Source organism: Mustela lutreola, chromosome 9 (genome assembly GCF_030435805.1).
Source record: "Mustela lutreola isolate mMusLut2 chromosome 9, mMusLut2.pri, whole genome shotgun sequence".
Classification (NCBI taxonomy): Eukaryota; Metazoa; Chordata; class Mammalia; order Carnivora; family Mustelidae; genus Mustela; species Mustela lutreola.
In genome coordinates this window covers 33,481,240-33,497,185 of record NC_081298.1, presented here as the reverse complement: position 1 = coordinate 33,497,185, position 15,946 = coordinate 33,481,240, and the positions used below count along the sequence as shown (strand labels likewise).

The following is a 15,946-nucleotide window of genomic DNA, read 5'->3' as shown; positions in this document are numbered from 1 at the left end:
GGCATAATTTATGTACTATAAAATTCACCAATTGTACATAAATTATTCAGTGATATCAAGTCTTTTAAAAGAACCTGTTGCATTTATTCCCTCAGCATTTTGACGTGAGTTGAGGATTTAAAAAAAATATAATGTAAACAGATTTAAGCAGATCTTTAAAATTCCATATCTAGTTGATGGCATCCCGAAATATTATTCAAAATGTTTGGGGATATTTTTTCCTGGAGTATCCTGTTCTATTTTGTGAGCATTGATTAATTAATTTTATTTACTGCTTTTATTCTTCTGGGTATTATTAAGCAAAACGGAATGTCTCTCCATTTGTATTCATGTATTTTTGTCACGTTCTGTAAATGTTAATTTTCCTTTTAATTGTGTCCTATGTTAGTATTTTGACATGGATTTCTAGTATATGTTATTGTTTGTTCACAATATTTTATATTAAGCGTAGCTCTACCAGCTTTTTAAGTCTCCATGAGGCATATTTGATCCCATTTCCTTCTAATTTCAAATGATACTTTCCTTTCTGTGGAAGTTTCCTTGGACTACTGCAAATTACCACTAACTTAGTAGCTTTAAACAGTGGAAATTTATCCTCTCACAATTCTGGAGACCACAATTCCAAAATCACCATGTTAGCAAGGTTGGCTCCCTCTGGAGGCTCTGGGAGAGCTTCTGTCTGTTCCATGCCTCTCTTAGCTTCTGTGGCTGCCAGCAGTCCTTGGCATTCCTTGGCCTGTAGCTACAAACCACCCATCTCAGACTGCATCTCTACATGGCCTTCCTCCTGTGTTTCTGTGTCACACTTTGCTCTTCTTTCTTTTATAAGAACCTACTCTAAATCCAGGAATAGCTCACATCAAGATATTTACTTTAATTATATGTGTAAATACCCTCATTCAGAATAAGATCATATGCGTGAATATGGGAGGTTAGGACTCTTTTTTAAGACACACTGTGCGATCCACTATCTTTTCTAAACAGCAGTTTTCTCTCGATTCCTATTTTAACATCTGCATATGACATCCTGGAACACATTAGAGCTTTATGGCCCATTTATGACGTTTTCTAGCATCATGGGAGGCAAAGTGAGGCCATTAGCATATTACCAGGAGGAAGCACAGCCTTCCAGTTTGCTTCCGTCTTATCCGTCCCTGATCCATTATCCACAGAGCTGCCAGATGACTTTTCCAAAAATGTAAATCTGATCATGAGTCTTAACTTTTTTTAGGGCGTCAGTCATGGAGCTTGGAATAAAGTCCTGATTCCTTATACAACATTTTTAAAGGCTGTGAATGATGTTTTCATCCTGTCCTGTCAATACTCTGTCTTCACACTTCCTGTTCTCTCTGCTTGGGTTAGAACATTCCTTGACCCCTCTCTGGCTATTACTCTTACTTTAGATCTTAGCACAGATGCTTCTTTCTCTGTGGGCTCTTCTGAGTTCACCCAGCTTCTGAGTGTTCCATAGCATCTGTTCCACGTTCTCAGTCATGGCATCTGCCTCTTTGATTGTCATTATCCCTGTGCTTACCTCTTTTCATCTCTGAATGACTCCACAAAGAGGAAGGAGGCACCACATCTGTCTTGTTCACAGGGGTTACCTCAGTTTTTAACATGGTCCTTAGATCATGTTTATTGAATGAAAAAATAATCTAAAACAGTAGAGTTCTGGTTGAAGGCCCAAGCACTTATTTATTTATTTTTAAAGATTTTATGTATTTATCTGCCAGAGAGAGAGAAAGAGAGAGAGAGAGAGCACACAAACAGGGAGAAGTAGGCTCACTGAGCCAGGAGACTGATGTAGGGCTTTTCCCAGGACCCTGGGATCATGACCCCAGCCCAAGGCAGACACTTAACCAACTGAGCCATCCAGGTGCCCCAGCCAAGTGTTTATTTCTAACCCTTCTATTTAAGAAAGAGTCTGTGGAGCAGGCTTAGCCTGTAGCTTCTACTTTCTCTGAATGGTTCAGAACTGCCACATATCTTTGGAAATGACTTGCATTTTGGGGGACCCATTAGCAATACATCTTCTGGTCTCTACCCATCAGATCTCACTTCGATGAATCTGAAACTGGTTTGGCTAGTTTGAAGACATCCTTGTGAAAATTGGCCTCCTTTAGTGGCATACTCAAAGAGGTTTCATCCTCCATCAAAAGCTATCTGGAAAGTAGTAAAATTTGAGTCCATTGTAAGAATAACATTGAAGGGCAGAGGACATGAACAGACATTGCTGCAAAGAAGACATCCAGATGGCCAACAGACACATGAAAAAATGCTCCACATCACTCGGCATCAGGGAAATACAAATCAAAACCACAATGAGATACCACCTCACACCAGTCAGAATGGCTAAAATTAACAAGTCAAGAAATGACAGATGCTGGCGAGGATGTGGAGAGAGGGGAACCCTCCTACACTGTTGGTGGGAATGCATGCTGGTGCAACTACTCTGGAAAACAGTGTGGAGGTTCCTCAAAAAACTGAAAATAGAGCTACCATATGACCCAGTGATTGCACTACTGGGTATATATCCTAAAGATACAAACGTGCACCCGAATGTTTATAGCAGCAATGTCCACAATAGCCAAACTATGGAAAGAACCTAGATGTCCATCAACAGATGAATGTATCAAGAAGATGTGGTATATATATACAATGGAATACTATGCAGTCATCAAAAGAAATGAAATCTTGCCATTTGTGATGACGTGGATGGAACTAGAGGGTATTATGCTTAGCGAAATAAGTCAATTGGAGAAAGACGACTATCATATGACCTCCCTGATATGAGGAAGTGGAGATGCAATGTGAGGGGCTTGGGGGGTAGGAAAAGAAAAAATGGAAGAAGATGGGATTGGGAGGGAGACAAACCATAAAAGACTCAATCTCAAAAAACAGACTGAGGGTTGCTTGGGGGACGGGGGACGGGAGAGGGTGGTGGGGATATGGACATTGGGGAGGGTGTGTGCTATGATGAGTGCTGTGAAATGTGTAAACCTGGTGATTCACAGACCTGTACCCCTGGGGATAAAAATACATTATATGTTTATTAAAAAAATTAAAAATTAAAAAGAATAACATTGAAGTAAAATATTTTATATATTACAATAATTCATAAAAATCTTAAACTTTGGTTGTTAAATCACCAGGGAACTGATATTCGTATGTTCTGTTGTGGGGGGAGTATTCTTCTGTTTTTTTCTGTATTAAGCAACTTCAGAAAAGCTTGCTTTTGTTCTTCCCTTTAGTTAAGAATTTATTTTTTAAATTTAAATGCTCTATTTCTCTACTTTGCTTTATAGATTTTTTTCATGTTTGTATTGACTAACAATTTTTCTTTTACAGTTATGCTCCTTGGTGTCCATCCTGCCAGCAGACTGATTCAGAATGGGAGACATTTGCAAAGAACGGTGAAATACTTCAGATCAGTGTAGGAAAAGTAGATGTCACTCAAGAACCAGGTACTGTACATGTTGAACATTAAATGCAAAAGTTTGTTACTTTTTAATTGAGTTTTTTCAAGTGTATAGGAGAGTTGAAAAACTAGGATACTGAGTACCCATGAACTGACCAGCTAGAGTCAACAGGTAGCATTTTGACATATCTGGGTCTGTCTATGTATGTTTATGTTTACATATATATGTGTGTGTGTGTATATACATATGTACATATATATGATATATATTTATATTGTTATTATTAATTTACTGAATCATTTGAAAATTAATTATAGACCCCATGATACTTTACCATCAATACTTCAACGTATTAAAATCTTTCTCCATATTTCCCATTTTTTTAATAGTTTTTTGAACCGGGATCTAACCAAGGTTCACCAACTAAATTAAGTAGTTACATCTTTTCAATTAATTAATTAATTAATCTTTAAAAATTTTATTTATTTGACACAGAGAGACACAGTGAGAGAGGGAACACAAGCAGGGAGAGTGGGAGAGGGAGAAGCAGGCTCCTCACTGAGTGGGGAGCCCAACACAGGGCTTGATCCCAGGACCCTGGGATCATGACCTGAGCTGAAAATAGACACTTAAGGACTGAGCCACCCAGGTGCCCCAGTTACATCTTTTCAGTTTCCCTCAATCTAGAAGAGAGCCCCCCTCTTTTTTTTCATGGCATTATGACATTGACACTCTGAAGAGAACAGACCAGGGATTTGCCTATGTGTTTCTTTATGGTAACATTTAATTTATTCTATTTTGTTCAAGCTTGAATTTTGGTCAAAAGCATGATTTGGGTTAAAAATTAATGGCAAGAGTACTTTATAGGTGATCCTGTGGCTTAAATTGTATTCTCTCTGAACACACATTATCACCATTAATGCTGTTGAGTTTGAGCACTTGGTTAAGGTGATGAGAATAAACTTCTCTATTATAAAGGAAATACCCTATTTGTGATTAGGGAATAACCTTTGGGGTGATACTTTGGAGATTTAAATCCATGATGATCTTATCTGAATCAAATATTTCATAATGGATTCCAGAATGGTGAATTTCTAATTCTGTTGTTCCATCTACATTTATTAGCTCTTAATGATACAATTTTTCAAAAGGAAGAGGGAAATAAAAATTTTTAAATTCAGAAAAGATGCAATTTCTATTTGTAATTTAAAAATAACTGTGTGGGGACACCTGGGTGGTCAGTTAAGTGTCTGCCTTCCGCTCAGGTCATGATCCCAGGGTCCTGGGATTGAGTGCTGTATCAGACTCTTTGCTCAGTGGGGAGCCTGCTTCTCCGTCTGCTTGCTCTCTCCCTGCTTGTGCATGCTCTCTTTCTCTGACAAATAAAATCTTTGCAAAAATAACTGTGTATTACATACAAAATGAGAAGAGAAGTTGGGCTTTTATGATTCAAATTTCAACTTGGATTTTTTGAAACTTCATTAGTTATTTTTTTCTTGTCTACATTCAATTTCTATCTCGTGTATCCCTATACAAGGGAAAAAGAAGGCATGGAGGTGCAGCTATTACTTTTCTGTAATAACCGTGAGTGCAAAAACACACAAAGTAATGCATTACCAATTACTTGGACAATAAAATGGATGGTGTCTGTTAAATTGGATGTGTTGACAAACCCTTGGAGAGAGATTTCTGTTAAAGCCATTAGTCCTCAAGCCTCTGCCTTTCTAATCATTTGAATCAAAGCCACTTCTGCCCATCTGCTGTTTAGAGATAGACAATTATACTTATTAGTTTGTGGTTTGAGCTGTTAGAATGAGTTATTCTATTTGGATGTCAAGTCATTGCAATTATATTTTTGCTGTAAAATCGTTTTTGTCTTTTAGTAGTTAAGTCCAACAAAATCAGGTGTAAGCCTTGGTAATTAGTAAGCACCAAGCACATTTTATGATGAGTTTCTTAGAAATGCAGCTGGCCTATTCATGTTTCAGTCATTTGGTATACCTGCAGTGAACTCACAGCATGATTTGAATGAAAAGAATTAAACAATTAGTTTTGTGATGGATTCATAGATCTAAAGGCTAACTGAATACAGGCTTTCCATCTGAAATGTAGATTTACGGCTATTTTTTCCATTGTTACTGGATTGAGTGCTTTTTTTGATCATGTAGAGAGGAATTTATTATAATGAAATATTTTAAAAATGAATTTATCATTAATTCATGCTATTTATGCAAATGTAAACTATATATATTTGAAACTTTTATCAAAGAAGGAGGAAAAAATCTTTGGTCCAGTATTTTTTAGGAATAGTGAAGAAAAAAAGTCCAGAAAAGAAAAGAATTGAAAGATAAGAGAAAAAAAAATGTACCAGGGAACTATATTCTGATATGCAAAAACACAATTGAAATGATTTAAGTTTAATACTTAAAAAGTGGGGATAGCTGCTAGCTTTTGTACTACCGTTATTAGCTATTTATTTAGGGCATGTTACTAGTTACTAGTTACTAGTTACTAGCTAGTTACTTTGGGCATGTTACTTAACCCTAGAGCTAGTGATGTACATTTGAAGATCATCCTTGTAGATGGTATTCGAAAGGAGGGGAGGAAGGAATTGAGAGTTGTTTTGAGGATTGAAAACCGGGGCACTCTAACATTTTGAAGAAGAGATGTAGTTCCAGCAGCAGAAGAGGAGAAGCTGGTGAGGTAGGAAGGAGGTGGAGGGGTCTGGGTCCTGGAAGCCAAATGAAGAGAGGGCGTCTTACATGTATTAACTCACTGGCAAGTCTTTGGGGCAGCTTGTCCCTATTCTTGAAAGCTCTTTGGGTATTTACTTCACTTTTACAAAATCTAGCATCCTGAATGAGCAGCGGGGAATAACTGAAATGATACTACTTTTCCTCAAATTGCGCACTTTCCTGGATATTTCTGTATACCAATTTCTATTTTGTTACAGATCTCCATTACTATATTCTTTCAGTAGGACTGCCTTGCCAATGAGTGCTAGTAAGGCATAATTTCATGTCTTTTCCCTGCAAGTAAACTTTAAAAAGAAGTGAAAGCAAGAGTTTTTGAAGTGTTTCTGCATAGTCTTTAGTTATGCTTGTAACTCTTCCATTGGCATATCTCACAAGAGATTTTTTTAGGTATTTTGAACAGAAAATAAATTTTCAGAATTATAAAGATTAAGGATTACACTTTGTATTTTACAGCTGAGATGTAGACGTCAAGGAAAGGAAAGTCCTTAAGTTAGATTACATGGTGTTGCCTGCTTATTGCATCGACCAGGTGAAATATCAGTTGTGTGTTTTTTGAGAAATTAAATGTAATGAGCATGTATTTGAACCTTCTGTTCCATGCAGATGAGCTTAGCTGTCAAGGACAGGAAAACAGCAGCTGCTCCTAGAGCACACATGGGTGATGGCTAGTTCACTGGACCAGAGGGTTTACCTGGTTTACAGATTCCTACCATAGCCAGGAATAAACATTGTGTTTAAATCACTAATTAGTTGCAAAATCCAACTTAGTTTACTGTGTTTCAGTTAGTGTTCATATTTTAATTTTATAATTGTAAAAATTAGCCTTTTGTATAAAACTGACAACTTTATTTCAGTCTCAAAAGGTAAGGCTAGTTCTACTTTTTTTCACTGCTTTCCTTCTGCTACTTTTTTGGTGATAATAACTTATATTTAATTAAGCATTTACTTCAGCCTGTAGTTGTGTTAGGGACTTACATACATTTTAGTTTCATAACAATGCTAGGAAGGACTGTTTATATTACTCAGAAAACTGAGGCTCAGAGGGGTTATGTAACATGCCCAAAGCAACACAGCTAATAACGGTAGAACAAAAGCTAGCAGCTATCCCCATTTTTAAAGTATTGAACTTAAATTATTTCTGTTGTGTTTTTACATATCAAAATATAGTTCCCTGGTACATTTTTCTTTCTCTTATCTTTTAATTCTTTTCTTTCTTTTGCTTTACATGTTTAAGATAAGCTAGATTAAATTAAATTTAATTTAAATTAAATTTTGCCCTGCATTTTGGATTAATGACCTTTTTATGTTGCAGTCCTCATTTTAAAGTAGAGGTTTCCCTTAAAGTAAAAAAGATACGCAGAAATGTTGGGAGACCTTGTGGTCAAACTTCATCTCTTTCAGTTGAAGTTTAAGTATGTACTTGTTTCTTCTACACTTGGTGAGGTTTCTTGCAGTGAATCATTATGCCAACCTTGACATGAGCTGCTGCCCTCTGTTGTAATCCTTTGCTGAGATCCATGCTTGCCTTTTTTTAGACCTTGACCTTAAAGCCCACAACCTCAGATGGTGCTTCTTTGTTCCAAGTTGGTAATGTTTTAACTTTTCAGGTAATGAGAGGCTCCTTTGATAGCAGCATCAGTATTAAAGGTTAGAACACATATTTTGGAGCAGTGACATGAAACCCAAAGCTTTCTAACCTTTGTTAGCCTCTCAGAAATGACATTTATTTGAGGTGAATTTCCTAGGGTGTCAGATCTTCAAAGGACTTAGTAGTGTGTCATAGTCTAAGGGCTACTTTGGTTATTCTTGGTTTTGTTGTTGATTATCCTGAAGATATCCTTAGTGACAGTGTATTATTCCAGTATCATTCAAATTGAATTCATATCTGCATTAGATGCTGCGATCTTATTATTAGTATTTTGCATGGGTTTTCATTAGAAGAAATAAACATAAATAAGTTTTGAGAATTATAATTTATTAATAATCTTTATTTTAAATGAACCTTAATTGATGGTCTTATAAATTGGTACAGTAGTCATGGAAAAAAGCACAGCAATTCATATCAAGAGCCATAAAGTTCTCATACCCTTTATTCTAATAGTTTTGGCAATGAGCATCCTTTTAGTCTGAACCAGAAAAGTAGACTCTCAGAGACTATATATATATATATATCACTGTGTTTTCTTTCTTATTTCCTCGGTATTTATCTTTTCATGGGCACATTTATTTGTAAAAGTATGTTCTCCAAAATAATGTATGATTTCCAAAACACTTGACACTAAATTACTTTATTACATCCCACTTTATTCCAACTTTGAGCCAGAGCCTTAAAGAACATATTCACTACGCTGTATTTAGTACCTATTCTATGTCAAATACTGTGTCCTATGTGCTTTATAAATGTAAAATCATTTAATACTAAAAAATAGTGAGATAGAAATTATGATGCCCATTAATGAGAAAACTGATAGTTTAAATTTACTGACCAAGAACATATGAAGGATTTTTAATTTTTTTAAGATTTTATTTATTTATTTATTTACAGAGCTTGAGCAGGGAGAGGGGTAGAAGGAGATGGAGAAACTCCAGCAGACTCCACACTGAATGCATAGCCTGATGTGGGGCTCAGTCTCATAACCCTGAGATCACAACCTGAACCAAAACCAGGAGTCAGATGCTTAAATGACTACACCATCCAGGCGCCCCTGTGCCTTCCATTTTAGAAGTCCATTGTAAATAAAGCATAATTCCCTAACACTGTGAGTGTCCTTTAAGATTTAGGGCAGTCATAAAAATCTGTAGCTAGGAAAAAAGTGGGATATGAAACTATCTGTAATTAGCAAAACATATAATAATTTTCAAGCCTTTAAGATTACCAGTACTCCTTCTCTTGGCAATTTAGATTTGGAACTATACCAAAAGATGCCTTTGTTCCTTGGTAGAGCGGAATTCCAAGCCTGTTAGAGGTGAGAATGACCTGTAGACAGAGATGCTTATTCCAATCCTCAGCTGACTTCTCGGATCACTTTTGTTTCTGTTCCTGCCAGTACAACCTTTAGAAAAATGTACAATCATAAATGTGAAGTTTATGTTTCTTTTTGTAGTATTGGCTATTACTGCCTTCAGAATACTGTGTTTGCTATTAGGTGCCATACAGGTGTTTAAAGTTAATTGCTTGGATATGAGGAAAAAATAGAGAATGCTTCTTTGGGAAGACTCATCATCATCAATCAATAAATTATTTTGCTGAGTATAGATTTACTTTATAAAATGAGTATAAGCAAACATTCCTTGTTATTAAAAATACACCTTCAATATTGCAAACAGCAAGTCATCGCAGAGATGTAAAATTTGAGCCACTTTATTTAACTAGGGATTGATTTTGTCTAGATTGTTCTTAAATGGGAAAGGCAGAAATGATGAGAAATGTGAAAATGTTATCTCTGCATGTTTTCATGTGGGCCAGGAGGATCCTTTAGCTTTCCTTCTTTTTGCCAGAACTAGAATGACTTACTCTTGGTGCCCGCATAAATATTATTTAGTTAATAGTAAAGAGCAGAGATCTGTTCTTTACTCCTGGTGTCATGCAGGTTTTTGTTGCATGCCCCTTTCCCTGATATCATCCATCTCTGTTTCTGGTCATGATCATTTGACTAAATTCTCCCCCTCTGCCACTAGACTATAACTTCTGTAAAAACAAAGATTGCACGTTTTAACTTCTGTAAAAACAAAAATTGTATTTTTGCTTTGTATGTCTTGAGCTATTGTCACAGTCCCTGGAACAAAGAAGTTGCTTAGTAAATATTTGATGAATGACTAAGGGTTTTATTTATCCTTATCTTCACATGTACCTAGCATAGCCCTTGATATGTGGTTATTGTTCAGTAAAGGTTTGCTGAGACAAGTTGAAAAAAATCTTTTTAACATGGATAGACTTCCTTGACAGAAATTAACAAATTTTCTAAGTGTGAAAAGATTATACATGATCTTATTATTTCATACTCTTCATTCTTTTTAAACCTGTAACTGATCTAATCTCACTTCAGAATGATTCAGGCAGGCTTTCATATACCCATTTTACAGAAAGGTTAAGTAATATATTTATGGTCACAAAGCTAGTAACTGGAGAATTTAGTATTTAACCCAGATTGCATGACTCTACAACCTGTCCTTTCAGCCGCCATACTATTCTAAGCAATGCACAAGCCAGAAAACTTTAGTGCAATGCATAAAAAATAAGCAAATTATATGTCAGTAACCAGAAAGTGGTAGGTAAATAAAAATGGATAAAAATACAGTTTCTTTAAGTAAAAAGAAAAGAGGTAAATATGATTAAATAAATGGAACAATTTTAATATGGCCATGAAAACAAGCTCAAGGCTGCTTGTTCTTACAACATAAATCAGGTGCTTGGGGTAGTCTGAATTTGACTTGAAACTTTTTTTTTTTTTTTTATGCCTCTTGTAGGTTTGAGTGGCCGCTTCTTTGTCACTACTCTCCCAGCATTTTTTCAGTAAGTTTAAATAATTTTCTGATTAGAAACTTAAGAACATTAGAAGAAGTTCGAAAACAGTATCAGGAATTCTAAGTTGTTTTCCATAACCATTGCTTATTCAGTTGAACATTTGAAGAGAGTGTGCACTGGTGTGCAGTGAATGATAGCTGGTATAAGAGAAGGGTACCTGGAGTACAACAGGGGAAATCTACATAATGTCAGACAGTGAGTCGGAGGGGTGGGGAGTGTCAAAGAAGATTTCTCTGATAACACAAAAGGCAGGAATTGAGTTAAGCAGACAGTGGAGAAGCCCTTTCCAGATACAGGAGCTGTCATGGAGAAAGCTGGGAGAAAATGAGATACCTTCTGAGGACTGTAACTGGTTTTGGCCCATAGGATGCAGTTGGATCATCTTGGGTGATAAGGCTAGTGAGGCTCAGGTAGTGATGGGGGAAGAGAAAAGGGAAGATACTTTGGAGGTGGGATCACTGGGACATGTGACTACTTAGCAATAAGGAAGGAAGAGCCTATAATGACTACCAATGGGCCATGTAGAATTCATAAAAGCTATTGAGGAGCCATTAGAATAAGATGAAGTTTGGAAGATAGAGGCCAGGATGGAGAAGAAAGTGAAGTGCCTGTTAATTCCAAGTGGAGAAGTTTAAGTAATAATTTGATTTCAGGATCTCAAGTACAGAAGAAAGATCTTGACTGGAGAGATGTATTGGGGATTCCTCAGCATTGAGGTAGACAAACACTGCAATGTATCTAGGGAGAACATGCACAGTAGGACTAGAAATGGGTCAAGGATAGAACCTGGGATTGACCAACATTAGGACATCTGCAAAGGAAGACAGGGTAGTGAGGAAGTGAGCAGGGGTGGTAGGGGTAATAAGAAGCCAAGGGAGCTCATGTCATAAAAGCCAATGGAAAGGAGAAACGAAGAGATGTTTAGTAGTGGACAGTGCCGATTACAGACCAAGAAAAATGACAGAAAAGTGCTTTATAGATATGGCATTGATGAGCCATTGGAGACCCCCAGTACTAGCAGTTTCTATGGAGTTGTAGAAGCAGAACCACCGATCACAAGAATGCTGAATGAGTAATACATGGGGAGAAAATGGCCAGTGCAGACCTTCCCTCAGGAAGCTGGATTGTGGTGAGAAAGTCAGAGAAAAACTGAGGGACCTGTGAGAATACAAGGTGTTTTGTTAATTGAGGCGGGGCGGTGGGGAGCTTGAATAACATAAATTTGGAAAGCTGGATACAAGTTTTTAAAGCTTGATAACAATTGCTCTTTTGCAACTGTAAGAGAAAAATTGAAATAATTGATCGCAAAAATAATAAAAAGTAACTTGGTAGATTAGACGCTGCCAAGGACTTTGCTTATGGTCCTAAATTGTGAAGTGATAAAAGTAAAATACGTAATGCCTGCAGTTTTGGAATTTCTAATCTGTAATAGATTAATATTTATGCCTAATTATATTTTTTTTCTTCAGTTGAGCCAAGTGAAAATTCAAAGTGAAGGTCACATGTAAAACTAATATTTGTTTTAATTTTTATTATCTGTAACACTTGTTATTTTAATGGATTTATTCTCCATTTGTTTTTCTAATTTATAGTGCAAAGGATGGGATATTCCGCCGTTACCGTGGCCCAGGAGTCTATGAAGACCTGCAAAATTATATCTTAGAGAAGAAATGGCAATCAGTGGAGCCTCTGACTGGCTGGAAATCCCCAGCTTCTTTGACGTAATTTGTTATTTTTCTTATGACAAAGTATTATTTATAAAATGGGAGATATTAACTTAAACAGCCCATAGACCTTGCAAGTCTAAATTTTTCTTCATATTCAGTTCTGATTACCCAGACTGTACATGACCATGTTTGGCCAATGGTTTTATGACCCACATGTTTCAGCTAGTAGTTACTAGCTGGGAATTAGGTATCCAGATTCAGGTAGGTTACAAAAGCCTTTCCTCCAACTTTTGTACTAAGCCATATTAACTATTTTATTTTTATAAAATATGATATTGAATAACATTTGCTATTCTTTCTTCTGTTTAAATTATTGATAAGATAGAAGAGTTAACTCTTTCTTGAATTACAGTTTATGAAGGAATTGCTCTTTTATTTATGTGGAAAATAAAACCTATGGTGTCTTTAGCTGCCTAGTAGAACACAGATGAAGGTAACTTTTGTCCGTGAGGTCAAACTGTGTAATTATCGGTGAGGTAGATAAGGCCAAACCATACAAACTTTTTTAACAGTTGGTTTTAATTTAGAATGAATTGTCATAATTGTAGTTGTTTATATTAGTATATATAAGAATAGGGAATATCCCTGTTGAAATAGAATCAACGTATGCAACATTTAAGGAATAAATCATCCAGTAGCATTTGTGTAATAGCCAGGAAATGTAGAGCTTACTCTAAAAGCAGCTCACTAGGGTGCCTGGGTGGCTCAGTCATTTAAGCATCTGCCTTGGCTTAGGTCATGATCCTGGGGTTCTGGGATCAAAATCTGTATCGGACTCCCCACCCTCTGCCCCTCACCCTACTTGTGCTCTTTTTATCTTTCAGATAAATAGATAAAAATCTTAAAAAAAAAAAAGCACCTCACCTCTGGTGTTTCATTTTACAAATATTTGAGCACTGGTTTTATGCCAAATGCTGCTCTGGGTGCTAGATATTCAACAAGACAGAGTTGGCCCCTCTGCTCTCTTTAGGTAACTTAAATTAAGGCAGATTAAGGGAAAAAAAAAAAAAACTAGGGATATGAAGAATCTTAATCTGGGTAACTACTGTTAAAAACAGACAGATCTTTAGTAAGGCAGGAGGCATGGGCCTCTATTGGATGAGAGTTGGAGCACAAGAGAGAACTGAAGGAGAGAATGACCTAGCTGGGTAAAGAGGGTAGGGAGGAGTATTTCCAACAATGGGGATATCACGGCTATAGGCCCCCACTGGGAAAGAGCTCATGGTACTGAAGAGCAGAAAGATGGGTAACATTGAGCACAGAGAAAGGGAGGGGGAGCGGTATACACTAAGAACGAGAGGCAGGCAGGAGCAGGATCATACAGGTCTGCGGCCTTGGTTTGGAACTTGGATGTATCAGTGCATACAATTAGAAGATGACTCTTAGGAGGAGAGGCTGGAGAAGGCACCAGTGGATGAGGTGAGACAATCAGAAGGCTGTTGCACTGTACCTGTTAAAGGTATAGTGAGGAAGAAGAAACAGTAAGCACAGACTACTCTTTGGAGAAGTTTGTGAAGCTGGAGAGCCATGTAAGGTCCAAGAATGCACTTTTTAAAAGAAAGAGAAGGTAGAACATGTTTTCGTGCAGAAGAAAATGATCCCACAGAAAGGGAGAAATTGCTAACGCAGGAAGAGGGATGGCAGAAAGAGCCAAGTCATTAACAAGACCAAAGGGATGGGATCCATGGCACAAGTGGAGGAATTCGGCTGTGGTTAGGGCAGATCTCCTTTCTCTGTCGTAACAGGAGGAGGCGGATCAGGTGTACACCAGGCTCAGATTTGGTGGTGGGAAGATAAGAGAGATCACATGGTGGCTTCTGATTTTGCAGTGATGTACAAGGAGTATTTGTTAGCTGAGCAGGCATGGGAAGGCGGGGAGGGTGTGGAAGGTCTGAAGAGAGGGAAAAGACGTGAGCTATCATCTCAGGTAGAGCCTAAAACAATACAGTATTGAGTGCTCCCTGAAGTTTGTGACTGGAAAGGGAGAGCGATCAGCTGGTCATGTGGTTTTCCCCAGAGACATGCAGCTACCCAAGGTTGGGGGTTTTTGTCAGGTATATACAATGGAGGGAGAAAGGGCCAGAGGGGTTGAATATTTATAACAGAAGAATTGAAATGAAGACTATGAATCTAAGCTTTATGTGAATGAAAGTGAATCCAGGAGAGAGGATAATGTTACAAAAAGTGGAGGGGCAGATCCCTGTGACCTGAGGTTTTTTGGTTTTGGGGTTTTTTTTTTGTTTTATTTTATTTTTTTGTTTGTTTGTTTTTAAAATAGTTTTCACGCCCAGCATGGAGCCCAACACAGAGCTTGAGCTCATAGCTGTGAGATTGAGACCTGAGCTCCAGACACAACCAACTGAGCCACCTAGGCCCCCCTTGTTTTTTCATAATATACATCACCAGTGGTTCTCCTTTTCTTCATTTATTCATTTTTCTTTTAGGATGTCTGGAATGGCTGGTCTATTTAGTATCTCTGGCAAGATATGGGTGAGTAATCTTAAATATATTTTTTGTGACTATCTTTGCAGACAGGTTTTTAAAGAGTAAAAATGTAGCTTCTAAACAATAGGAAAGTAAACATTTACAAATATTTGTATAATGTCACTTTTCTTCTTAAGCCACACAACTGCTCTCATGTGGGGTCTCCAGTAGAATTGCGTCCCTGTGTAGAAGGGCATAAATTGGAACAAAGACCCATAACTACTGTATCAATCATATTTTCTTAGATCATGGTGAGTTCCTTTATTAAAGTTGAAAGGGCTTATGTGGTTTAACTTCATCTTATTTTCCCATTGTTAGAATCTCCCTATAGGTCAAAGATTATCTAAGCCTGAAAGTGATTCTGTGCATCAGGGATCTGCAAACTATAGCTTGGGGGCTGGCTACCTGTTTTTATAAGTAAAGTTTTATTGGAACACAGCTATGTTCATTCATTATGATCTAAAATTGCCTTCATGCTATAGTGGTAGTGTTGAGTAGCTCTGACTGAGACCACGTGGCCCACAAGCCCAAGATATTTACTTTCTGGCCCTTTAAGAAGTTTAAATGCCCCTGCTATAAGCAATTTTATCGTTTCACTGAGTCATTTCAGTGAGTTAGAACTGTTATTTAGGTTAAAAATGTTGAACAATTATATAATCTTGAATGTATTACATAATCTTTTACTTCCCTTTATGTGTAGGGTGGGGTAAATTCTGCCAAATTTAACAAACTTGCTGTGGAATTAAATATATCTTCTTAAAGCATTTCAAAAAGTCTTTAGAAGTGAGTCCTTATATTTGTCTTTTCAAGGCTATGATTCTAAGTCATGATGTCCTGCTTGGAACTTAATATTCAAGGAGTTCATGAAGACTCTTCTGTTTCTCATGCACATTGTTATATGTTTAGGGAAATTTAAGAATGGTCTTTTGCGTCCCAGTTTTTCAGTTATATTTTTTTTTTCTGCCTTGTGAGATGGAATACTAACTCCAGTATTTTTTAACCGAAGCTAGGTTTGTCACTTGGATTCGTATTTCT

At 37.0% G+C, this 15,946-nt stretch overlaps 1 protein-coding gene across 1 annotated transcript in view; it reads left to right on the top strand.

The window, feature by feature from the left end:
* TMX4 (thioredoxin related transmembrane protein 4) overlaps positions 1–15,946 on the top strand; it is a 42,666-nt gene that overhangs the window by 8,993 nt on the left and 17,727 nt on the right. The window contains exons 2-5 of the mRNA XM_059133973.1: positions 3,349–3,464; positions 10,643–10,688; positions 12,293–12,421; positions 14,872–14,917. Coding sequence (XP_058989956.1) covers positions 3,349–3,464; positions 10,643–10,688; positions 12,293–12,421; positions 14,872–14,917 — 337 coding nt within the window. The remainder of the gene's footprint in view (positions 1–3,348; positions 3,465–10,642; positions 10,689–12,292; positions 12,422–14,871; positions 14,918–15,946) is intronic.